The sequence below is a fragment of the Hydra vulgaris genome, chromosome 10 (assembly GCF_038396675.1).
Source record: "Hydra vulgaris chromosome 10, alternate assembly HydraT2T_AEP".
Lineage (NCBI taxonomy): Eukaryota > Metazoa > Cnidaria > Hydrozoa > Anthoathecata > Hydridae > Hydra > Hydra vulgaris.
Window position 1 is genome coordinate 20,351,654 of NC_088929.1, and position 26,629 is coordinate 20,378,282.

The window sequence follows — 26,629 nt, forward strand, 5'->3', positions numbered from 1 at the left end:
AAATTAACAAATAAATCTCATAATGAATTTGGGAAAAAAAAATTTTAAATTGCAGTGACAATTTCAAATGAACTTAAAAATATTTTCTTTATTTTTTAAAAAGAGATAAAAAATTAATTAGTGTTTTCAAAAACGTGCTGATTTAAACAAAGAAGTTTGCTTCCTTTTGTTTTTGATAACAAGTTAAAATTGGTTTGATAAAAATAAAGAAATTTTTGTTTGTAAAATAGGCAGATGGCTCTTAAAAATTAAAAACAAAAAATAGGAGATGTAATATAAAGTATGGATGACACAAGGACTGAAATACTTCAAAGTAGAGAAGAAGAAAATTTTCTTCTTGAGTCAAATAACGCTTGTCATGAAATTTTTAATCCAATCAGGTAGGAACTTTATCACTTTCATAAAGTTTTGCCATTTTCATAAGTTAAAAAATTAAAAAAATAAAATAAAAAAAAGCTTGAAAATTATTAAGTTGAGGTCTAACTCTCACTTATGCTGGCGCCGATGGTGAAATTTTGTTTTGCTATACAAAGGACTCACAAAAACACAACAGACTCGCTAGAATACAAAAAACACAACAGAAGTAATAATGATATATAACCTATCTACCTAAAAATGTGATTTAAATGTTAGTTCAAAACACTGGAAAAATTATTTTTAATCAAAACTTTATACGTGTTTTATGAGGTTTTAAAGTCAAATTTTAAACATCACGTGTTTTTATCACTGGTTTTACATTCGCTACCGAAACTCGGTATAATATTATAGTCGGTTTCCGCAACGGTGAAATCATTAATATTTTAATAGGTGTTTTGGTAAATAGTAATAATTAATTTTACGGAATAGAAACCCTATTCTTGACACGTGTATTCTTATTGTTTTAGAGGGTTTTAAACACGCAACAGAAACCATGCGCGCAACACGCGCATATTTAAAAAAGATTTAACGTTTTTTATATGCACGTGGTTTTTGAGATTATAATAATAGATGACATTGTAATTAGGAATTATCGCAAAAAAACTGCAACATTGGAGGAAGAAATATCGTAAATGATGTTTAATAGATCTTTTTTTACATTTTATAAATATTTTTTTAAAAGCATTAATTTTTTTTTATAAACAATTTTATATAAAAAAAGTTAAGTAATACATTTTAAATATAAATAAAAAGCTTGCGTATATATTATTAAGCATTTCATGCTCATGATATGCTGAATAATATAATAATATATACTAATTTCAATCACAACAAGATCAAAATTCAGAGGGTTTCTCCTTACGCAGCAAAACCACTCCTCGTACGCAGTAAAACCACTAAGTTTGAACCTTTTTCCTTGTACGCACCTGCATGCTTTTACCAACTCCGCTACTCCATTGCGGGCGTACTCATTATTTATTACAAAATCGATTTCGTGGCAATAATCAGGCGCGGTTCCAGCAATTTTTTATGTTTGAGATAATTCAAACATTTCTATATTCATATATAAAATAAAGATGCTTTATAAAAAATGTCGATATATGCTTTCCAACTGGTATTATTTTTCCAACTAGAACTGTCTCACAACAATCAGGGAAACCGTAAGTAAATAAAAAGTAAGTTTTCTCCCAAACATTGGGGAGAACAGTCACTTTTTATTTTTATTAAATTAAATCTGATTTGGTTCTTACGTAGCTGTGTTTGGATACTTTTTATCTCATTTGACAAAGACAGCGCTAAATAGATATCTCTTCGCTAGGCGGTGATAGAATTTTAGCATAAACAGAATTTAGATTAAATATTGCGCGCTTTCTTTTATCTCCTATATTTATTTGTAAATAAATATAAAGAAGAGCTGGGACCGAAGACAGAAAAAAACAAAATAACAATTTTTTATACTTGAGAAGTTCATTGCTTTTTGTTAAATAAAAAAATTTAAGTTTTAAAAAAAACTCACAAGAAATATTAGTATTTTTTGTCTTAAACATCCCTCCTATGTACGCAATTGTGCGCTTTCGTGCTGCCTCATTTTTTCTTATACATGTGTATTTACTTTTTTCACATGTCTTCAAAAAAAAATTTGAATGCATATACATTTTAAAAAGTATTCTATTTTTTTACATGTAAAAAATCATGACTGTTGCATGGTTTTCAGTTTTGGCATGTTTATTATAAGTTTTTTAAAGAATAAAACTTTTATATAAATATCTATTTTTAATTTTATGTAAAACACATTGTTAATATTTTCTACTTCTTCACTTCTGTATCGATAATTTTCATATGATAAAAGAACTTCAAAAATAACGGTGTACTTTGTCACTTACAGTTAAAATATATATATATACATATATATATATATATATATATATATATATATATATATATATATATATATATATATATATATATATATATATATATATATGTATATTACAGTAGTAGAAAATTTGACTCAAACTTTTAATTGGTTGGTGTTTAAATATACCATTAATTGAAATGAAAACATTGTTAATTTTTTGTTCTTATAATTTTACTCATAAATTTTGAACTTTAATTTTCTCTGCAAAAAAAAATTTAGATGGTGTCTACCTCCGGCCATTAAAAAGTACTGGAAGACAGTTTTACTCGCCACAATGCTTTTTCTTGCAGGATTAGGTAAGCAAAAAAAAACAAACTATCTATTAATAATATAAGAAAGTAAGAAGAAAACAAGTGTCACCTTTTGTTTTTTGTTGCATCAAGCTATTTTTAATTTTTGGTTCAGTTTTTAGCTTTAAAATGTTTCAATCTTTGTAATAGTTTTTCTACTGGTTGCCATTCTTATTGTTGCGTTACCCAAGTTTAGAAATGGTAGGTTTACTTTATGTAAATATTTTTAAAAGTGATAAGATTTTAAAAGATTTCTCAATTTCTTTGAGCTTGTGCATTATTTTGTATTGCGCTTGCATAAATAATTTTTAGTATAAAAATTTATAATAGAAAATTAACCATAAAATAATAAAATAAATTCAAATAAGGTACTAATAAAGTAAGTATACTATAGTTTACGTATATACAGTACACCCAATGGAAAGAAAGACAGTATAAATAGTACTATAACGAAAACTGATATGACTGTGCTTCTTTTATTTCGGTATTATTTAAATTAATCTTGTATTAATATTGTAACTATATTAAAACAAAAAATTTATTTTAACTCACACGTCGTGTCGGTGGTAACGTAAGAGGTACGCGTTGTTCAGACGTCCATATATACACTGTAGAAAAACTTAAAAATAAATCATAGATTAATAAAAAAACGTGTTATTACACGTATTGTGTGAAAACATTTATACGAAATACTTTTCATAATTTGCATTTAACAGTTAAATCATTTTTGAAACAATTTTTTTTTTAGCATCGAGCAGCGTCGTATTTTTTATGTTTGGATTAATTTGTATAATTCCTGGAGGTAATTTTAATTATATTAGAATTCAAAATTGCTATTATTTTTTATAGTTATCATTTTTTAATATTGTTTTACCCATTTTAATAAATAAAAGGCAATTAAAGTTGCAAATTTTTTAGTAGATATTATTTTATTATCATTAGATATAACTATTGCTCATTTATTAGATTATTAATTATTAGTATATATATATATATATATATATATATATATATATATATATATATATATATATATATATATATATATATATATATATAGTTTTTTTACTGCATTGTGTACACGTACATTACCAGAAAATGTTTTAATTCAAAAAAACAACATACGTAAACTTAAGAGAATAAAGAAGCCAATAGAACAAAAGATTTCTAAGAATTTCGTATGGACTTCTTATTCTTTTAGAACAGCTTCTATTTATCGCGACATCAAGGTATCAAGTCTACAAGAGACACAGAATGTTTGGGCGTTATTTTACGACACAACGTTTTCATATGACTTTTTTCAGATTTCCTAGCAAGGTTGTGTTCTGTTTAGAAACTTCAGCTTTCAATTTTACCTAAAAGTTTTTGATGGGGTTTAAATCTGGTTAAATGCTCCGCCACAGAGAAAGAACATTAATTGTATTTCCTTGGAGCCTTGTTTTGACAATTTTACAAGATACAAGGTATAAACCAGCATAATTGTTGACAGTAATTGCACCTCAAAGCACAATTGCTGGATATTGTTTAACAGATAGTGCTACGTGCCAGGATTAAAGCGTGAGTTTTTGGGTTCTTTACTTGCGCTTCCTCTAAAAGTATGACACGTCGCTACACGTTGCTACATTTAACAGTCCGATCGTTAGTGTGCAAAATTTGAAACTATTATGAAAATTATTTTGAGAAAGTTCTGGGGTTTTTTTTGGTCAAGTTTCAGGACAATTGAAGATTAAAGTCCTTGACACCTTGTCTTCAAACTGTGCGGAAACTAACTTTTACACCAGCAGGCAGTTGAATTAATATTTATTCACAGCCAAACGGCTTGTCATGTTGTCATTTTTTGAAGTGGTAGTTTTAGGTCTTTCCAAGGATTTTCTTAAATTGATGTCATCTGTTAACTTGATGCGCTCAATAATATTATTAACAGTTTTCTTAAGTAACTTGGTTTCTAATAGTTGTAGGAATGTTGTACAACAGTTGCACAAAAACTTTGTTTTATTATGGAAACATTTTCAAGCGTAAGTTGTACAACTTAAAATCAGTTGAAAAACAAGTTCATGGAATAAAACAGTTGTTGCAGAAACTAATTTCTGCAACAAAATCGATCAACTGTGGTTCAATCATTTCTCTAACTATTGGAAACCAAGCTTTACATAATAATATTTTTAACATGATTTTAATGTATATATAGCATATAAGGTACTTTTCTATTGGTTGATAAATACGCAATTACGCACGCAATAGGTATTTGTTTAGTGTCTTGCCGACGCACATATTTTGCATTTGTTAGTTATTATCTATAACAGTTAGGAGTTGATTTGACTGTTATAATAAATTATTATTTCAAAATTCAATGTTTTATGGATAAAGTCACGTGATTTTAATTTTATTTAAACAGAAACTAACAAAATTTTTTTTTATTAAGGGTACCACGTGATTTACATTTGGAATTCCTACAAAGAAAAAGAAGGTTACAACATGGCAAAAATAGCTACTTTTAAAGATGAGAATTAATAAGATTGCATAAGCTCTAATAATCGTGTTTTAAATGGAATGCACTCAATACCTTAAATAAGCTTGCAATGGTAAAATAAAGAGTTCAACTATAATAAAAAAAAAACATATAAAAAAACAGACCAAAACAAAACAAAAATGGAACGGAAGATGAATAATAATTTTTTAGCAAAATAAAACCTGCATGCTTTTATTGCATTTTTTTTTACTGCACCTAAAATATTTATTACATGTAACACCATATAACACCATTTAACTAATTTTAAAAATATCTGCTCAATAATATAATAAAAAGAATATCATATGTTTCTTTACTGTTGATACTAAATATACACGTTTTACAATTATATAACGGAAAGAAGGATAAAAGATTGTCATTAGTTCGGAGCGCGAACTTTTATATATTTGGGGCACTGAAAGCAAATGTTTCACGTTTATGTATCAATGTATTTATCTTCAAGGTAAAAAAAAAACGTGATACACAAGATATAGTTTTCGTAATTTTGAAACGCAACAAAAAAAAGAGTTTAAGTTATATTTGTTTAAGAAAATTTAATTGTAGGAACTTTAGTGTCTAACAGTAAAAAAGGTTAGAATTTTTGTCAAGTGCTGCAATCTGCAATGTTAAATGTTAAAAAAGAAAAAACGTTGTTAATGTAGTTAATATTAAAAAGGTAAAAATGTGGGAAACTAAGGAACAATTTTGTTTTTATAGTTTTAATTTTTTTTCAAACATTTTATACGGTGTAATTTTTTTTTCCAATTATATTGCATAGTATAATTCCAAAATCTTTTGAAAAGTAAATAGAGACCAAATAGTTGGTAAATATTTAACGTGTTTTATTTCTTTTAACAAGGGTTTATCATGAGTATGCTTATAATAAAGATATATATTATTCTTAAAGCATGTTTTTATTGGTAATTGGGACATTAACTTAGTCTTGTAAGTGTTTCCTCATGCAATGTTAGCGTATGTAATATAGCTATTTATAAAGAAAAAGTAAAATTCTTTAAATTTGTTTGTGATTTGTTGAGCTAACGCAGTTGTAGCGCAGTTGTAACGCAGTTGTAACGCAGTTGTAGCACGTTTGCCTCGGAAACTAGGGACCTGTGGTTCAACGCCAATTTTATAACATTGGTAAGGAAGGAGGTGTGAACTTCCTTTTAAATGCTCTTCCACGGTGCTCTGAGATAAGACCGTAGGAACTTCTTGTGGCAAAAATAAAATTAAAAAAAAAAGTATATCAAAGTTTTTAGACATTTTAGTGTTAATGATGTTTAATTGAGCTGCCTTTTAAACGTTTCCGTCAATAACCAAATCTAGAAATTTAACTGATTGGCTTCTTTCAATTTTTGTGTAATCAATACTTAGTGAAGGTAGAGTTGGTGGAAGTGCATTTTTTTTTTGCTTTGAATGAAACAAAATTTATTTAGTTATTTGTGCGTTTAATGATAACTTTTTAGTACTGAGACATGTTTTAAGTTTTTGTAGCTTACTCTAACCTACGAACTCTCAATAAACGTAGAAAAAAGCAAATATACTCTTTTTACACAATCTTCTGGTTCAGACACTCTCCCCTTAAAACTTCCTAAACCTTATCGACAATACTAAACTTAAAAGAGAATACTCAATCAATTTTTTAGGTGTAGTTCTTAAACGAAACTGTTAGCTGAAGTAATCATATCAAAAAAGTAGAAAAGAAAATCTAAAATTATTGGAAAAAAAATCTAAAATTATTGGATTTATGTATAAATCAAAGCATCTACTTAATAAAACTTGTTTAAAAAATGTTTACTTTTCTTTTATTTACAGCTGCATCAAAAACTGTCTCGGCGAGAACTTAGAGTCAAACCGATCATAAAAATCAAATAACTTTAATCAAACAATAAAAGTCAAATAACTTTATTATTTTTAAAAATTTTTAAATTTTTTTTTAAATAAGTAAATAAGATAGAAAATACCAAAAAGCACATTATTGAATTTTTTTTTTTTTAATTGTATTTGATAGTATGAAAACCAAAAGAAAAAAAAAGATCGCTTTTTAGCAGAAACTTCTTTTGGCTGAATGTGATGTAATCGGGTTTGGCAATGACATTATGAGTTTACAGATGGTTTAACGTTTTTTAGCTAAATTGAGTTGCTTAACTTCTTTATATTTGAGATGATCTGCGACACCGTGTTCTGTAATTCATTGGCAGCAATTTTCGGAATATTAGGTTGTCTCATTTTTTTTATATGAGACTGATTTTTTATTCTTGAAAAAAAACTCTTTTGCTCATTTTCCATTTTGATTTTCATTCCCTCGTGTATTGCTCCGTACTTGTCGAACCTCGAAGCTGCTGCTGCTAGTTCAGAAGATAATGCTAAAGGCTTTATTGTTGGCAATCACGTTAAAGACTTCGGTTGATTAAACATTTCGGAGATAGCTAATGCCGGTTGATTTTGTATTTGTTAAGTGGAAATAATTAAAGTATATTCAAAACCAGCTATAGTGTATAAACGTGTATAACACTTTCCACTCTCATACACCTGTTTGAGCAACGGAGGAAAATTTTCTTTATCTAAGTTTTTGCGATTTGTGTCTTTGTATTATTTGGTAAGAATTGCCTTCCACTCTTACTTAACATGGCAATAGACACCTCTGCCCAGTGGCTGAAAAATGTGAGATAAATGGGCCGGTAGACAAATCAAAATTATATTGCTTTCCTGACATTGCAATACAGCTGCTAAATTGACATGAGACGTATGTCCATGAAGATGTAAAATATGAATACCACAAATAGCTTGACATTCTGGTATATACACTACCTTCAGCCATTCAATAAATGTTTCATGCTCCATCCAACCAAAATTAGAAATTAAATATTCAACTCTAAAGTATCGTTTTGTTTTGTACACCACTCAACTCTAAAGTTTCGTTTTGCTTTGTATACCATGAATATAGTGTAAAGTATCCATCAGCATTACATCAACTGTTCACTGCATAATAGACTTTTTCATTGTTACCAGTGAGTTTCAAAACACGCTTTGCGCCTTTTCGACATACTACAGTTGATTTGCCGTTTTATCGCAATTCCAAATGTGACAACCAAAAGTTATACCAGACAATTGATATTGTTTAGTCAAAACTTCAAAATAATTATCAATTATTTCGTATAAGAAGCCAATAAATCTTGAAAGTGAATAATTAATAAATATCATTGAGTCATTTTTGTAAAATAACTTTATATAGGAAAGAATCCGCAACTAACACATAAGAAAATCCAATAATTTATTTCACATAGGTAATAATTTAAAAATTCATCTACTACTTAAATAAAGAAATTTAAAGTAAATATGTGAATGATTGGTTTTACCAGAAAAAATTTGATATTAATTTTTCTTACTTTTTAAACAATCAGTTCATGGGTATATTAGGAGACTAAATAATTAAGATGGTGAGTCATTAACTAACGGGTTTGATATTGTCAATCACTTAAATAATCAATTTAAATCAGTAATTTTAAAACAAGAAAACTATGAAATACCAAATTTTCCTTAGAACAGATAAAGATTGTGCAATACCAACTTTTACTGAGTCAAACGTGTACCAACAATTTTTAAAACTAGATTCCTACACGAGTAGTTGGTGTAGATAATGTGCATGGATATGCATTAAAACAATGCGCATCCAGTTATTCAAAACCGTTAAGTATTCTGTTTAATATATTGTTCAACAATTCTAAACTGCCTGATATTTGGAAAGCTTCAAATGTAACCCCGTTATTAAGAAGAGTAGTAGATTGATTGCAGAAAATTATAGACCTGTATCTTTAACCTCTATTGTATGTAGGGTCATGGAATCCATTATAAAAGACTGCATACTTAATTTTTAGATGGTAAAAAGCTATTGAATCAGAATCAACATGGTTTTTTGAAACATAAATCATGTGTCACCAATTTAATTGGATCTATGGACTTGATAACATATTACTTATCCCAAAATTCGTCTGTGGATATTATTTTTTCAGATTTCGCTAAAGCCTTCGACTCAGTACCTCATCAGAGATTATTGTTAAAATTATCAGCTTATGGTATAAAAGGCAAATTATTGAAATGGATTGCAGATTTTTTATATTCACTTAAAAACGAGTTCTTATGGGTGATTTTATATCAATTTGGGTGATGGTCTTGAGCGGTGTTCCACTAGGTTCCGTGATCGGGTGCTCATTAACGATTTGAATAAAATCATCTCAAATAATTCAAAATTTTATGCTGGTGATACAAAGATAATAGCTAAAGTAAATAATTTGACACAATGTTTATCATTACAAGATGATTTTACGATATTAATAATGTTTTAAAGTGGTGTAAAGACTGGTTAATCAACTTAAACGTCAACAAATGTAAAGTTATGCACATTGGCAAACAGAATTTAATGTACAATTATAGTATAAATAAAGTAGATGGCACACAACTAAACTTAGAATCGTCGAATTACAATAAGATCGGATTTGAAATGGAAAACGCCAGTGTTAAACGCATCTAATAAAGCAAATGCCATAATTGGTCTGATAAAAAGAACATTTAGCATAATAAACGTACAAATGATAGAATTTTTTTATAAATCATATATACGACCACATTTAGAATATGCTAGTATAATATAGTGTCCCTATATGACAGGAGATATAGGAAGGCTGGAAAGAATTCAACGCAAAGTTACAAAAATCCCTTCAGAATTAAATAATTTATCGCACGAAGAACGCCTCAGATATTTGAATTTAACCAGTTTGGATATAAGACAACAGCGTGGAGACTTAATCCAAATGTATAAAATTGTTCATGGGTATGAGAAAATTCAATGATCAAATTTTACGTTTCCAGTTATTGATAAGCCTGGGATTCATACATGTAGGCAAGGGCATAAATTATATACTGAACTAATAAAAAATTGTCCAGCAAGACTTAATTTCTTTATAAACAGAGCTGCAAAATTGTAGAATACCTTAAAATCAAACATATTAATGCATTATCATTAAACTCATTTAAGGCTATTTTATCGTCCAGATATGATTACTAACGTTTATATTCACAATGGTATTGTAGCCAGCAACGTTAACAATTAAATGCTTGTTTGGTGTTTTATGGTTGTCCTACTAAAAAAACGGCTTTGTTTGTATGGTTATGCTTATAGTAACGGCTCCAATAACCTAGTGATTTGCAGGGATACATTATCTTTATTTCAGCATTGATATATTATTATTATTATTATTAATAAATAACGAGAACCTCTCGAAGTTATATTTATATTTTTAAATGTTATGCAACAAGTTTTAATAATATACCAAAAAAATGATCCGCAACTACATTGGCCGAATATTGGCTCAAGAGAGCTACGGCATTCGTGTAAGAACAGATTTATATAGCAAAATATATTGGCCAAATGTTGGACCAACATAGTACGATATTTGGGAAAAACCGATTTAGAAAATTGAAATATTACGCCGAAAAAAAACATTGGCTAAATGTTGGCCCAATATAGTACAATATTTGCAAAAATCCGGTTTGCAGAATTGAAATATTACGCCAAAAAAAAACATTGGCTAAATGTTGGCCCAACGGAATAAATTTGCCAATGTTAAAACTTACGTTGAGCCAATCTGAGCTTGCTGTCTGGGTATAACTTTTAATTTTTATAACAAAAAATTATTTTTTTGTTAATTGTTTTTCCAGTTTTTGTGTAAGCCATATATTCCTGCACTGTTTTTACTGCACGTTCTGCACTAATATTGGATCTTGATTTTGACCAAGATTTTTCTGCTTTTGCATACTGGTTAACTGCAGCTAATAAAACTTTATAGTTTGTTCTATTACAATAGTGATTGGAAAACCAGATATTCGCTCATTCACCTGGAATAAAATGCAGTTGCTGCCGATGTTCTGGCAATAAAATAAATTCCTCTTAAATTCCATCTAGCATTCCTAATATTTGGAAGATCCTTAAAACTAATTTTGGAAAAATCTTTTTTTCCACATAATATCTGTAATGATGCCCTAGCTCACTCAAAAGCTTCATGTCATCTCGCCATACCACTCCTGGTATGCTGATGATTGACGTTGACTGTTTGAAATTTTAACCAAACGTAATAATTTTGAGTCAATTCATTAACAAAAAAATAATTTATATTGGTGACAATGTTTTGCCAAAAAATGTTTCATCCATGACATGCTTCGATAACAAATCTAGCATATGATGGTACAACCAATATATTGTTAAACTTCCAAAGTCCTGGTTATAAACTCATTTTTTAAATATGCTACAACACCATCTTTTGCTCCAGTATTTGTGTTTGTTGTGTCACAAGTAATCACTTTTATTACTTCCTATATATCAAATTCATTTAACAAATTATTCAATGCTGAAACAATTGTTTTGGTTTTGCATTCCTCTAAAAGCAAGGCTGTCAACTTTATTTCTTGATCATTGTTTTTTAAAAACAATCTTCTTGCCATCAAAACGAAAGAATAAAGATTTTTTTAAATTCTTCTTTAACTTTATCAGCTTCTTTAATAACTGCTTTTTAAATACCTGCCTGTATTGGAGTTGCAATATTAATTCTTTCTTCTGACAATTGATGAATTGATGACTTTTTTGCTCTGGTGTATACTTATCTTTACATTCTTTACTAAAGAAACAGCTGAAGCAGTTAAAGCTTTTTTTTTTTGATTTAGGTCTACTGATATTGCTAGTAGATGGGGAAAAATCATAGTCAGTCTCTCTTTCACTGTTACTAGATTTAGAGTCAGTAGTTTCTATTTGATGCATGGTTTTGCTGACAACAGTTACTTTACTTTTGATACATTTAGATGGGTGAGCTGGAACGATTTTTGAAGTAACATATCCTATTTTTCCATTACTTTCAAATTGCACTTTGTAAAAAATTTTTTCTTTAGTACTCAGCCATATACCTTTTTTACTTGTGAAATCATATAATATTTCACTATAATAGCTGATACTGAGTATCTGTGCCTTCTGGTCTGTGTGGTATTTATTCACCAAATTTTCAACTTTTCTTGATTTTTCTGTTACTGCTGGAAAATTTAGTTTGGTCCATAATGAAATTAATTTGCAAGCAAAAATTAGTTTTATTATGGGTCTTGTCAAGTGGCTCTTTAATTTTATTGATTTCTGTTCTTTTTGGCTATGCATTCTCAAAATGAACTAAATTGCTTTGCAAGGATTTGTATAACGAAAGAAAAACTTAAAAATACTGACTTAAGTGTAACAAAAAGTAAACTGGCTAGTTTTAAAAAAGGGGTCTATGGGGGACATTTTTAAAATCAATCATCAAACTATTTATAATTTCACAGTCCCTAAAAAAATGTTTCATTGATATTTTTTTCAAAAATGTTGTTCAAATAGTTAGAAAATTCAATTTTATCGCAACTAGTGGCGATAAAATTAAATTATCTAGTTTTTTTGAATTTTCTTGTTTTTTATTTTCTGCTTTCTTTTAAGTGCACTAAGAGATTTGCAACAAGAAGCTACGAAAATGTTTTTCTTATAATGATATATTATTTTAAAAGTGTGTCTTAATGCCAGCGTCAGAGAATGAGAGAATGGTCTTATCATTTATAATTATTTTAATAGAGTCTTTCTCAATCCAAAAACAGTTTTTTTCATTATTTTGTTTTGAAAAAATGAGTACTTGAAAGGACAACTTTTGGAATTTTGTTGAGCGAATTTTTTTTTTTTCAAAAACAGACTAACAATTTATGTTTTACAGTAAAAAAAAATATAACACTTTAAATTCATTGAAACAGGCTCTGGGGCCCGTTTTACTCGTGCTGTTAGAAAGATTTTACGACAAAATATTTCAGCAAGATTTGAAAAGCAATGCTGATAATGTAAAGAATTTTTTTTTTGCGAAAAGATATTTACCACAACTTTCTTTACTATTTTTATTGTAATTTAAAGTAAAAATTCTGTATTTTGTAATTTTTATTCATGTCATTTACATTCAATTACATTGCAAATAAGTTTATTAATATATAATTATATAAAAAACTTTTTGTGCATTGTGTTATATATTGAAAAATTATAAAACATCCTGTGACGTTTTAATTTATAGTTTGATTGAGTTTGACTGAATTTTAAAGTTTTTATCAACACCATCTATTTTAGAAATAACAAAATATATCATAAAAACAGAAAATAAGTGTTGGAGTGAGACGTCTATGTAAGCAGCTATTGAGGCTGTAAGACAGAAAAAAAATGGAATTTTTAAAAAGCATGCAAGCAGTTGAATGTAGTACGTTACTTCGTAAAGAAGGTACAGACATAATTTGAACTCTGTACAAGCGTCGTTGAAGCCATTTGGATCAGTAAAATGTGTGTTTTCTGTTGAAATGAAATATGTGCTGTAACTCATATTAAACATCTAAAGATTTTCGAAATTTGCTGAACAGTTTGCTAAACTTAATAATCTCATAACAACATAACAATCTCATAAAAGGTTTAGTTCAATAAATAAACAAGCTGGTGTCAACTGGTTTTTTCAGGATTTTTAGCTTGACACCCAAAATTATGCAAGAATGCCACAGCCATTCAGGGTGGTCACTGGACATAGAAACGTCATCAAAGTGGTAAAAACTAAGCGCATGGCACTGGATATTTTACCACTAGAAATTTATGAAAAGTTATGGAAAAGTCAGGGAATTTTATTTTCAAATTTGAGTGCACTCAAATTTGAAAATAAAATTCCCTGACTTTGTGGTGGTGACATGACTTTGACAGTGGTCACCACTAGTGGTCACCACTGCAATTTTTACAGCAAGATCAAGTCAGTATTGGAATGTTTTTTGATTTATTGCAATCACTGCAAGAAAAGCATAACTTTCTTTCGGATGTAAGAATCTAGCACAGGAGGTCGAAAATTGGCTGAGAAATCATCCTGACTTTTAACAATTTATCAAATAGCTAAACTGCTTAAAAATGGCTACTTGCCGGCAGTATTTTGCGAGGTTTGAATTGTTTTGTTCTATCCATGCATTTTTGGGTTATGAAATATAAACGATTTAAAAAATTCAGGAGACGGCATATGAATAGTTTCTTTTTTTTAATTTATGTTTTCTCCACAACTCTTTTAATTATAACTTAGGTTTCAATCAATAACACAATTATTTCGAAAAGCGAAGAACAAGATAATCCTAACCTCGCGATCTGCTATCACTACTGCTGGTTTTAAGAAAACTGGAATCGGACCGGTCAGTCGAAAATATTTTCACAGACTGCGATTATGCTTTATCACTTTCAACTGATGTTCCATTGCAAAAACAAAAACAAAAAAAAACTTGAAGATGTGTCTAAACAAACTTTATTAAAGCAACAGATTCTAGACATTATTCAAAATAATGAATGCCTAGAATCTGCTGTGAATAATGTCATTGAATAAAAAGCCAGAAAGTTATTAACAGAAAGCAAAAAGGGATTAACAGAAAAGAAAGTTTTCGAAAGCAAGGAAAAGACCACGTTCGTTCAAACTGATAAAAAATAGAATAGCATGTAAGCACGCTCCTTTAAATTGGTAAAAATAAAAAGCAATGTTATCATGGTAACATTGTTCAATGCTGATATCAGCATTGAACAATTGAGTTGACTAATCTTTACTACTACTGAAAACTGTGACGAAAGTAAATATTAAGTAGAACTCTGGTTTCATTTTTAAAAATCTTCATTATTGATTCGATGAGACGGGCTCCTACGGCACATTTAAGGTTAACTGCAGGTGAAAATGGAACATAAGCGTCTTTTTATTAAAGGCTTATTTTTAACGTAAGGTATGCACGCACCTTTAATTTTCAGATGTTAATTGGCAGAGCACTCTCCTCTAGAGATAGATTGAATTTCCCGAAAAATATACAATTTGTAAATTTAGGTTGTGTGCACGTAATTAGCCATATATCATAATTTGTTGAAGAGCCAATTTCAGAACACTCTAGGTGAAACTAGAAAAAAATGTTACAACACGAATAGCCGAGCATCAAAGAAATGTGACCAAAGTGAATTGGAAAGCGTCAGGAGTTATGAAGCAAGTACAACATTGCAAAGGAACAATAAATTGGAATAATCCCCAAACACTTTCGGTCTTCGCAAATAATTACACTAGAAAAATCCGTGAGCATATTGAAATAGACAGATTGCAATGTTGCTACTCTAAAAATAAGATTTTAAACCGAGATAATAAAAACTTAATGATGACTCACCACTGGAAATCTGTTTTTGTTAAATATAAAAAACTTACACAAAAATGACATTGTTTTTTAGTTTGAAAATGGCTCCACTTATTTGATTCGAAATATTGCATTCAAAATTAAATTTTTTTAATTAGTTAAATAAATAATATGACGTAAATGACGTATTTTCTTTTTTTTTAATTATTAAAATATCAAAATTAATATAAATTATATAAAAAGATTGTACAAATTTAATAAAATTTTTTTTAATTGCACACGCAATGCAATATTGGAACACGCAACTGTGTGTTTTTATTATTGCATTGCGCGTGCAATTGTATATTAACATACAATAAATTTTTAGTCAAATAACGTTTGCAGCTATTAGAATTAAAAAAAAACTATAAATTTAGGCAATAAAAAAACATTTAAACTGGACATATCCGAGCTGCACCAAGTCGACAATTCAACTATCCAAAGATCCATTTCATTTCATTAAAAAGATATATCTTTTTAATGAAATAAAAAATAACACCACTAATCAAATAATAAATCAATATTTAACAATAAATTGTTGTTTATTTTGCAATCGGCATAAAACAAATAACTCATGAGAATTCATCCACATAGTTTTAATTTTATCTGCAACATTTCCAGCCAACACAACTTCTTGTTCGATTATTAGTTTGCCGCTGGCACTGCTACTCATTTGAATAGTTTTATCACCACAAAAAAAATATGGCGTATCGCAGCATTTTACAAAGTTAGTACTAACAGCAAAACTCTGATTTAAAGTTAACGACCCAAGGTTCCAACACTGGACGGTTGTTTCTGATGGAGAAGATGTTAGAATGTACAAATAGTTATCATTTGCAACTATACTAAAAGGCATTCCAGGAGCACTAAACGAATGTAACAACTTTAGTTGTATAGAATCCCAAATTTGAACTTCATTTAAGCCACATAAACAAAATAAAAACTTTCTTCTAGAACAAACAAGTTTTATGACTGGCTTCGCAACATTTAAAATGTGTTCACAAGAAAAAGTTTCAAGACTCCATATTCTAACTGTGCCATCAGTTGATCCAGAAAATAACCGCTCCGCAGTTAAACAAACAGATTTAACACAACCTTCGTGTCCGCTTAATATTTTAACAGGATCCAGGGATGCAATATCCCAAACAACTATATTTTTATCAAATGACGCAGAAAAAAGAAATTTTTCGTTCGCACACACCGACATAACGGATTTTTCGTGTCCAAATAGGTGCTTAATGTTTCCAGTTCGACAATTTATTGCAACAACATCATTATTTAGTGAATCATTTTGACTAAGCGAAGCAAAAATATAAGGTTCAGAATAGCACACTGAAATAAATTCAGTTAATTCTACAGGAAGTTCGGTAACTACTTTTGGTAACCTGTATAAAATCATATCAGTTAAAGGATTGATGTGATATTTACCAAAGCAAATTGCTGACGGAACTATATGCTGATTGGATTCGTTTAAATGATTATAAACTGTCATATTAATTTCTGCAACTTCATTTAACAAATTATCTCGCTTTGATTTTCCACTCAGACATAAAATTTTACTTGAAAAATTGCTTTCTGGCGAAAAAACAAGCTCGCAGGATCTTGCAACTTCGGGTAGCGAATTCACTCGTTCTAAATACTTTAAACACAAACTTTTAGCAGTTAACAAGTTGTCATGAAATTCGTGAAGAGTCGCCACAACCAAAATTTTTGTTGCTAAAATTTTGTCGCTGATATCTGCTACAACGCCAAATGCCATTTGCGCATGCTCTCTACACTTGTGAAACTCTTGTAAAGAAGTGACATTATCTTTTTGAAACAGCTCCACGCCTAAAACATATATATTTTTTTCAAATTAGATTTTTCGTATTTTTTAAAAGCATTTAAAAAAAAAAATAGGCAAGAACACCGATGTTTGTTAACAGAAATCAGAAGCACAAAATATACAAACTATTACTTAAATCCAAGAAAGTGTCGTGTTTATAATTTTAAAAGTATCAAATAAAAATTTAAAAATTAAATTAAAAAACTTGACTAAATAAAAGCTCACAAAGTAATAACCACAGTAAAAGGGCATATTTATTTTTTACCTATTATTAAGGGGAGTCAAATTGAGGAAATTTTCAAATCAGACCATGCCTCCTAGATTTTAAGCAAATATGCATCAAAAAATTAGAACATTTTATGATCACTTAACAATGATTTATCAAAAAAACGATGCAAAAATGAACTTTTTGAATCTTGAAGGAGAGCCATTTATTTTTTCCAATATTTTTTTATATTCAATAGTAAATGCATATATATTATGATTTTTTCTTACTAATAAAAACTTTTTTAATATGCTTATTTAGCAGAGATCATCCAGGTCATATTTTAAAAATCAGGAAAATATTTTGCAAAAAAAAAAAAAAATCCAGGAAAAACCGGAAGTTTTATCCATTATATTTGTCTAAATTTAGTTTTGAACTGATGGCTTTCTCACCTTTATTAAAACTTTTTTTATTTTTTGTATGGGTAACGACTGAAAAAGTTTAAAAACATATATTGCAAAAATATATATAAACTTGCATGTACGGAAAATTTTTATAAATCAGGAAAAACTAAAAGTTAAAAGAAACAATCACAAGTCCGGATAAATCTGGAAAAAGATAATCAATGCCATAGCACAATTTCTAGAAACCTTTTTTATTTAACAATTTATTTCAGATAAGTATAATAAACAAATTAAGAATGAGCGAATCACAACTTACATTAATAAAGAGGGAATACTTTATTATTAAAGGGACTAGGCCAGAGTTTAATTATAACCATAAGTAAAATTACAATTCAAAAAGAAATAAAAAAAAGCAGCTCTGGGAATTAAACAAAGTTAAGTTTAATATAAACTAGTAAATCAAAAAAAATTCTTTTTTCAAATCCATGCTTTATGCAAGCAGAATTCTATTGGGCCTAGAAATTCTTTTTTTGTTATCTTTTGTAGAAGGAAAAATTACTGTTTTTTTTTTTTAAATTTAAAAATTACTGTTTTTACTAAATTTTTGTTTTTTAACTTAATAACTTAAGACTTAAAAAACAATGGGTTTTGAATCGCTGCGCTTTAATGTCTTCGAAACTGCAAATAATTTGCAAATCAATGATTTTTGTGACGTAATACGCAATTCGTATCAAATAAATAAAATGTATGGGGAAATACAAATTAAATTTTTGTTAACTTAATTAACTTTTTTTGGTCAAATTTTTCCATCTCCTTGTATTGTCATCGAAAATGATTAAGTGTGCAAAATTTGAGCAAAATTGGTTGAGAAAAAAGCTTTCAAAAATTGATTTCAAATTTTGTGGCACACAAACATATATAGAAAGTAACCTTATATAAAGCATGGAAAAAAACGCTTATGAGCTGGCAGTTTGAATCTAAAAAATATACTAAAAAAAATGACAAAAAGATAATATCTTACAATTTCTAGAGAATTAAAAAAGTAAAAGAAAATTAGAAAGGTAAAACGGGGCGAGCTATTTTTATCAAACCTCTTGAACGATGCATTGTATTCTTATAATTTTCATAATTAGAAAAATAATTTAAATATTGCTTATGATAATTTGAATAAATCTTTAATAAAACTGGAGTAAACAGTAATCATGTTTAGGGTCGTTATTATTAGGCATGTGTTAATACTCAGTCCTTTTAAAGTAAAATAATATTTAAATAAAATATTTGAAGTAAAACTTAAAGATTGTACTTAATTCGAATTTTGTTTTTTACAAATTTTTACAGTATCGGACAAAACATGGTGGACAAACTCAAATTTAGAACAAAAGTTGATCAAAAACTAAAAAAAACTAGTAAAACAATTGAACATATTATTTTTTATGTAGTTTATTATGTTGTTAACAAAATTTAAAACTTTTAAATCATACTAAAAATCACTAAAAAAGTTTTATAACACATTTCCCTAACAAACTACATTTTTCTTTGGACAAAACAAGATGGACATTCAAAAAATCGACTGAAAATTCAAAAAATTTCAAAAATTAACTTATTATTTTTCGAAAAACTTCAAAAATTAACTTAATATTTGGTAGGACCTCCTTTACTTTTAATTACTGCTTTCATTATTTGAGGCATAGACTCAATTATAAGTCAACAATTCTCATATCAATCTCTCACTAGGCCTTCTTGATTTGTTCAAATAATTCCTCACTGGTCTTCACATTTGCACGCTCAATCTTATTGTCAATTATTTTCTAGAAATTTTCTATGGGATTCAAGTCAGGGCTTTGTGCAGGCCACTCCATTAAGGTGATATTTTTGTCCTTGAACCATTGTTTTACAATTTTTGACATATGTTTGGATCATCGTCCTGTTAAAAAAAATCCATTTTAGGGGCATCTCCTATTCAGCATGTGGTAACATTACATCTTCCATTACATCTTTGTTAACAAAACGGTCCATAATCCCATTAATTTTGTGAATAGAATCAGTTCCTAGTGCTGAGAAACATCCCCAACCCATAGCAGACATTTCATGCTTAACACTCTTATTGGTAAATTTAGTATTGAATCTGGTGTTCTTTGGTCTCCAGACTCGCTTTTCGCCGTCGCTTCCAAAAAGATTATACCTTGATTCATCACTAAAAAGTGTGTTTTTCCACTGGTCTACAGTCCAATTTTGGTGTGCGTTGGCAAACGCAAGTCTTAGCTTTCTATTTTTAAAAGAAGTTAGTGGTTTATTGTCAGGCATTCGAGAAAACAACTTTGCTTCGTTAGCTCTTCGTCGCACAGCGTGATTAGAGATTTGTAATTCAAGTTTTTCGGTTAATTTTGTGGATGACAAAAATGGATCTTTTTTAAGCTTTTTAACAATTATTCGATCTAGTCTTTTGATGTTTTTCTTGGACGTCCGCACGATGGTTTGCTTTATAGCAGTCACGAGATCCAAATAATTTGACAGTTTTGCTATTGACGATTTAGCTATATTATATTTTCTACAAATTTCAGCTTGACGTTTTCTGCTTTTAAAATCTTTTATAATATTTTCACATAAAACACTTCATAATTTGTCGTAAGCCATTTTAAGTTGCAATATACGCCATATATCACGAGTTAAATCTATTTTTAGTTAAATTAAAAAAATAATTGGTCAGACGTTCCAAAATCTATTTTATTATTTTAGAGTAATGTCATGATAAAAGTGAAAGCAAAATAATACGGTATATTGAATAAAGACAATGAAATCAAGGGAAAATGTGTTATAAAACTTTTTTAGTGATTTTTAGTATGATTTAAAAGTTTTAAATTTTGTTAACAACATAATAAACTACATAAAAAATAATATGTTCAATTGTTTTACTAGTTTATTTTTAGTTTTTGATCAACTTTTGTTCTAAATTTGAGTTTGTCCACTATGTTTTGTCCGATACTGTATATATAATATCAAACACCTTTGAATTATCTGTAAACTAATTTTTTTTCCTCTGACATTTTAAAAATTTTCTTTAATGTAACTATTATGGACTCTATTATAAGACCTGCATTTACGTTTAAAATATGCTATTTCCTGTTTTATAATATGTGCAGCCAAATAGCTTATATACCTATTACTTACTCATTTACTCATAGATATGAAGTAAAATTGGCACCACAAAATTAGATTTAGAATGATCTACAAAACGATTATCAACATAGCCTAGATTGGGAATGTATCGTAACATTCACTTGACGCCAAATTCTGTATTTAACTATTTATATACTTACAACATTGTTAATAAAGTAAACAAATATCAATAAAGTTTTATCTCACATTTTAGCTTATAAAACTTAATAGTGTAAAATTTTAATGTATTTTCCAAATAAGGAGAATGATTTATATGAAACCATCTTTTATATAACTTATTTTTTTAATATAAAAAGTTTATGAACTATCTTTTATAATTATGTTTTTAATTTAATACCAGTTTAAATTAGTATATATTTAATAACAATTTAAATTGACATTATAATATTTACTTAACAAAGTTGTAAGTTATATTTAGTAGTAAAGATTTATTTTTGTTCTGCTCAACTTATCCTACCACCTATTTCTTATTAGGATAAGTTTATCAACTTATCCTACCTGAATAAGGAATTGGTGTTAGGTTATGAAAGTTAGACATAAGAAAAACAAGTGATTATCGAAAGGTCAATAAACGCCTAAAACAGACAACTTGAGAGTTTAGGAGTCAACTTGTCTCCTAAACTCTAGGAGACAACTTTAGGAGACAACTTGAAAGTTAAAGAAACAACTAATCCAAATCCTTCTTTCTGACTTTAATCCTTTTTCAATAAGCCTTAAAAATTGGAAATGATTGGAAAAAACCCACCATCGTTTCTAAAGTATGTAGAAACTTTAAATTTTGTTAATGACCATTCAGAACAGTCTATCAGTATGATGCAACAATAGGTGTATAATATTCTGATGAAGCTGAAAAACAAAACATTACTCACTTTATATGCAATCATATCTTGATTCAGAACCTAAGAGCAAAATTTCACTAAATTTTCAAAGATTTTTTTTTTAAACATCTTTACTTTCAACAAGGCTGCAAGCAACCTTTATTAAAGTTGAATGTTACTGGAAGAGAAAATATGAAGTTTATAAAGCAAGATAACAATTAACAGACTTAAAAGATTGCAAATTATATGAATCAAGAAAACAAGATAAAGGGAGCGAATTCCAAAAAACTGATGGTCAAGAAGAAAAACAACATTATGACAGTGTGACAATGGTTGAAGGTTGGCTGCAAGAGCAAGTCCAACTGTTTACAAAGCGTATTTGCACCTTGTCTAAAAGAGAAAGGACATCATTCGAAGAAACGCTCCAGATATGGCAACAGTATTCTTATCAAGACAAGAAAAAATGATAGTATCATGAGCAAACAATGCCACCTTAGATGTGAGAATTTCTGGGAGATTGTTAATGTAAATTAAAAAAAGTATAGTGCCAAGATTTACTTATAGTAGAAAAAGATAATAAACTTAGTAATGACAATAAGATTGAAAAATTTTTATTTTATTAAAATTTTAATAATAACAATCATCTTTAATACATGGGTTCTTTATACCTCTCCTAAGGATATGAAAACAAAAATTTGCAAACAACTTTTCCTCTAATTCCATGTTAGACTTGTTAGACTAATAATAATCTAATAAATTAATAAAGTTACCCAGTACTCTCTTTATTACTAAACTTCTTATCTTTACTATTTTTATTACCTTTAACAAGTGCTTATCTTAATCTCGTTTTCATGACAATATTTTAAGCATTTAACAAGTGCTTATCTTAATCTTGTTTTCATGACAATTTTTTAAGCATTTAAAAGTTCAAAAGGTTTTAAGCATTTTCCAATATTCTACAACACTCTAACACTAGATGATTATTCAATAAACTAATATTTTAACGAGTGATGATTATTCAATAAACTAATATTTTAACAAATATTCATTGAATGGTTGTGAATTTTAATGGTTAAATGATTACTGAATGAATAATACTTGTTCACCAAATAAATGTTTAATAAATATGTAGTATAGTGTTATTCGTTTAACAAATCATTGTTCAGCGAAAAAGCGGTAGCAAATTTTTTTAAGTTTTTTTTAAGAATTTTAAGGTGCGTGTTAAATATATTAAAAAATTTTTTTTCTAAAAGATTTTTAAGAAACTTTATTTAATGCGCAAATCGATGGGTAATTAAAAGAACAATTAATTAAAAAAAAGCATTTTGTGTAGATTGTTGAATGGAGATTCAGAAGGCAGTGGCTGAGATGGTGTAGTTAGTAATGGTAGTTGTGGTGGCACTGACTTTGATTCTGGTGGTTAAGATGACAAAAACTTTTGAGATAGTGGTGTTTTAAACGTATTACATACAAAAAAGAGCAAATTGTGTATGTGCATGTTTTTTTGAGGCATGTTTTACATTTAAATAGATTTCATAATCAATTTAAAGTTTTTATTAAGAATTTATAGAGATTCATTGGTCAGTTTAGATACTATTAATCCATAAAAGCTTCATTTATTTAAATGTGATAATTAGCGTATTTCATATAACCCCATTTCACTGTTTCTATTATTAACTCATAGCTTTTTACCAGAAATAGCATACTTAATTATAAAAAAGGATTTTTGACCAGTGTAAAAAGCTATACAAGGTAACATTTTAAGCTTAATTGGAACGAATTTTCTTTACGACCAAAATTTTAAAAATTCACCAAAAAAAAATTTCTTTTGTATTAAAATTAAATATCATCAAATGTTAGAGAGAATCAAAAAGATTCTCTACAACATCAAAAAATATTTGCAAAATGGTAAAATTCGCTAAATAATTAAATAAATTTCTATCCTCTACCCTTTTTTATACTAAATAACTATTTCATTCTATCCTCTACCCTTTTTTATACTAAATAACTATTTCATTCTATCCTCTACCCTTTTTTATACTAAATAATTATTTCATTCTATCCTCTACCCTTTTTTATACTAAATAATTATTTCATTCTATCCTCTACCCTTTTTTATACTAAAGTCATTCCTGTTTATTTGTTTAATGAATATACATTTGTTAAACTAATACTGGTATACAAATGTATTCAATACACTATGAATAATTTAAACAAATATTATCTTACAAATATTTGTCCATCAATATTGGATAAACGATTAATTGACTCTCTCTAGTCCAGACTTCCTGTCAGCGTCTAAAACTCTCTGCACTATCCTCTATTTAACTAAACTCCGGAGAACACTCTGATGTCTCTAACTATCTTCCAATCAGTCTTCTCTCTATTAGTTGCAAGTTGTTTGAGTTAATTGACAAATTCTAACATGTCATCTTGAGCAAACTCTGACAATCAAGATTCAATCATGTCGTTCTGCTGCTAACTTTTGAACTGCTGCAACAAAAAGATTGTGAATGGAAGCAGTGAAACAAAAGCTATTGCTCTTCACATATCAAAGACTTTCAATAAAGTCTGACATGCTGGACCTCTCCATAAACTTGTTTTATATGGTGTATATGAGGAGGTTTTTAAAATTGTTAAATCAATCCTTTTTAACTGCAGTATCGAAGTCATCCTTGAAGGCTAATACTCTTCTTCATTTTTAGTAACTTCTGGGATAACACAATGTTCCACCCTTGGTCTTGTATTGTTTCATTTCTATAGTAATGATCTTCCTGACTTTCTTAAATCTAAAGTGTTTAATTGACACAATTATATACTCTAGTCTTGATAAAAACTATTATTAATTTAAATAAGTTTTTGATCGCTTAGAGCGGACAGCTGAACTTGAGTGTGATCTTCCTTGAGTGACAGCATATATATACAGCAAAGTTAACATCTGCTAAGGTTGCTTTATATATATGAACTCTCTTCACTGTGCTTGCCTTTACTTTCTCTCGATTCCATCTACTACCAAACTCTTATTTGTCTGTGTATGGAATTATGTTGTAATTTTTGGACAGATTCTTCTAATGATGTCTTTTCTCTTCTAGGCAAGGTCCAAAATGTATTGTAAATGTAATTGGACCTGCTCTAGTTAAACCTTATGCTTAAATCTCCTAATGTTGTAATACTACATCTCTTTCTTTTTTTGACAAATGCTATAATGGTTTCAAACAATACTATCATTATCTTTTGTTCTACCAATCAGAACTCAAAGCATGATTTGTCATTTGGCCAAGTCATGTCCTTTCACTGTTTCTGTCCCTTCATGCACTAAAAACTTATTTTCATCTAGTTCCCTCTCACATTGATGCTTTAGAATTTTCTCACTGTTGCAGTCACAACCAGATTTTATATTTTTTTTAAAAAACAAAAGTACTTTCTGTTTGAAATACTGTTTTAGTCTATGTATTTTGTATTTATTTATAGTTGATACATAAAAAAGTATATATCTAAAATGGATACAAAAAATAAATTATTGGTCAATGTTTAAGAACAACAATGATAAAAATGATTCCCTAGAAGAAATTTTGGATGAATAGAAAAATACTACTATTATCTTTTGTTTTTTTGATCAAAACTCAAAGATTTGTCATACGGACAGCTTATGTCATTTCACTGTATACTGTCCCTTCATGATTTGTCATTCAGATAATGATAGTATTTTTTGGATAGAAGTTGCACAAGAAAAAGAACTTTAAAAATAATAGTTTTGATACATTAGATGTGCAAAAACAGTTTCATTTCCACAACATGCAAAGATTTTGCTTAACAAAAGAAAATTAATGTAAACCAAAATAATGAAGGGAAATTTGACTAATATAATTAATTTTATTAGTCTTATCAACTTTACAAAAAAATAATGTTCTCCGAGTAATTTGCAAGTCATTGCCTGTGACTGATACAGATATATCTAAGACTTTCAATATTTAAGAAATATAATAAAACAATAAATAAAAATAGTTAGTTACTAGAAATTAACCAAAGATAAAATCACACAAATGAATATTTATAAAGTTAAAACCTGTTTCTAATAATCCAATTGCAGCAACAAGTTCTTTTCTTCTCAAAGCATTTAGGTGTTCATTTATCTTTTGAAATTCATTTAGTAACATCTGTCGTATTTTTTCTTCTGTAACATCTCCTTGCTCTAATCTAGAAGCTCCTGCTGGGGCAAAAAGACTCCAAGCTAGTTTTAATGAAATTCTAGCTACAAAAATCTCAGCCATTTCAAATTTGTTTAAGTTCCATCATCTATTGCTACAACAGTCAAATTTAAATTAAAAAAAAAAGATTGACAACTCAATCTTTAAACCATGATGTTCAATAATATTTGGGTTGGAGCAAATGTTTTGTAATATTTCAATTTTTGCAAAAGTTGAAACTATTTATGAACTATTTTTATTTATGAACTATTAATTCAAAAAATAAATTTTTTTTTTTTAATTTCAAATCTATTTTTTATAATATATTTATATAATATAATAATTTCATATTTATTTTTAATAATCTTTTAACTATTATATTTTGAAAATTCGACTACCAAGTTAGCAACTGTAACTAATAAGTTATTTAAATTCGACTACCAAGTTAGCAACTGTAACTAATAAGTTATTTAAATTCAACTACCAATTTAGAAACTGTAACTAATAAGTTATTTAAATTCGACTACCAAGTTAGCAACTGTAACTAATAAGTTATTTAATTTCGACTACCAAGTTAGAAACTGTAATGAATAAGTTATTTAAATTCGACTACCGAGTTAGA

The 26,629-nt window shown here is 28.2% G+C and overlaps 2 protein-coding genes across 3 annotated transcripts; one reads left to right on the top strand and one right to left on the bottom strand.

Moving 5' to 3' along the window:
• Positions 1 to 225: 225 nt before the first annotated feature.
• LOC136085834 (transmembrane protein 134-like) lies at positions 226 to 5,366 on the top strand. 2 transcript variants are annotated; one of them, XM_065807457.1, is made up of 5 exons: positions 226 to 380; positions 2,555 to 2,631; positions 2,776 to 2,826; positions 3,374 to 3,427; positions 5,048 to 5,366. In XM_065807457.1, exons 1-5 carry the CDS (start codon positions 283 to 285, stop codon positions 5,134 to 5,136), a joined length of 369 nt encoding a protein of 122 aa, XP_065663529.1. In that variant the 5' UTR covers positions 226 to 282; the 3' UTR covers positions 5,137 to 5,366. The 2 variants fall into 2 exon arrangements, with proteins under 2 accessions (XP_065663529.1, XP_065663528.1); XM_065807456.1 differs by lacking the exon at positions 5,048 to 5,366 and adding an exon at positions 3,827 to 4,865.
• Positions 5,367 to 15,529: 10,163 nt separating this feature from the next.
• LOC100215927 (uncharacterized) lies at positions 15,530 to 26,280 on the bottom strand. The gene is made up of 2 exons (XM_065807458.1): positions 25,887 to 26,280; positions 15,530 to 17,221 (listed from the first exon to the last, which is right to left on the bottom strand). The coding sequence occupies exons 1-2, from the start codon at positions 26,089 to 26,091 to the stop codon at positions 15,909 to 15,911; spliced, it is 1,518 nt and encodes a 505-aa protein (XP_065663530.1). The 5' UTR covers positions 26,092 to 26,280; the 3' UTR covers positions 15,530 to 15,908.
• Between the last annotated feature and the right edge of the window lie 349 nt (positions 26,281 to 26,629).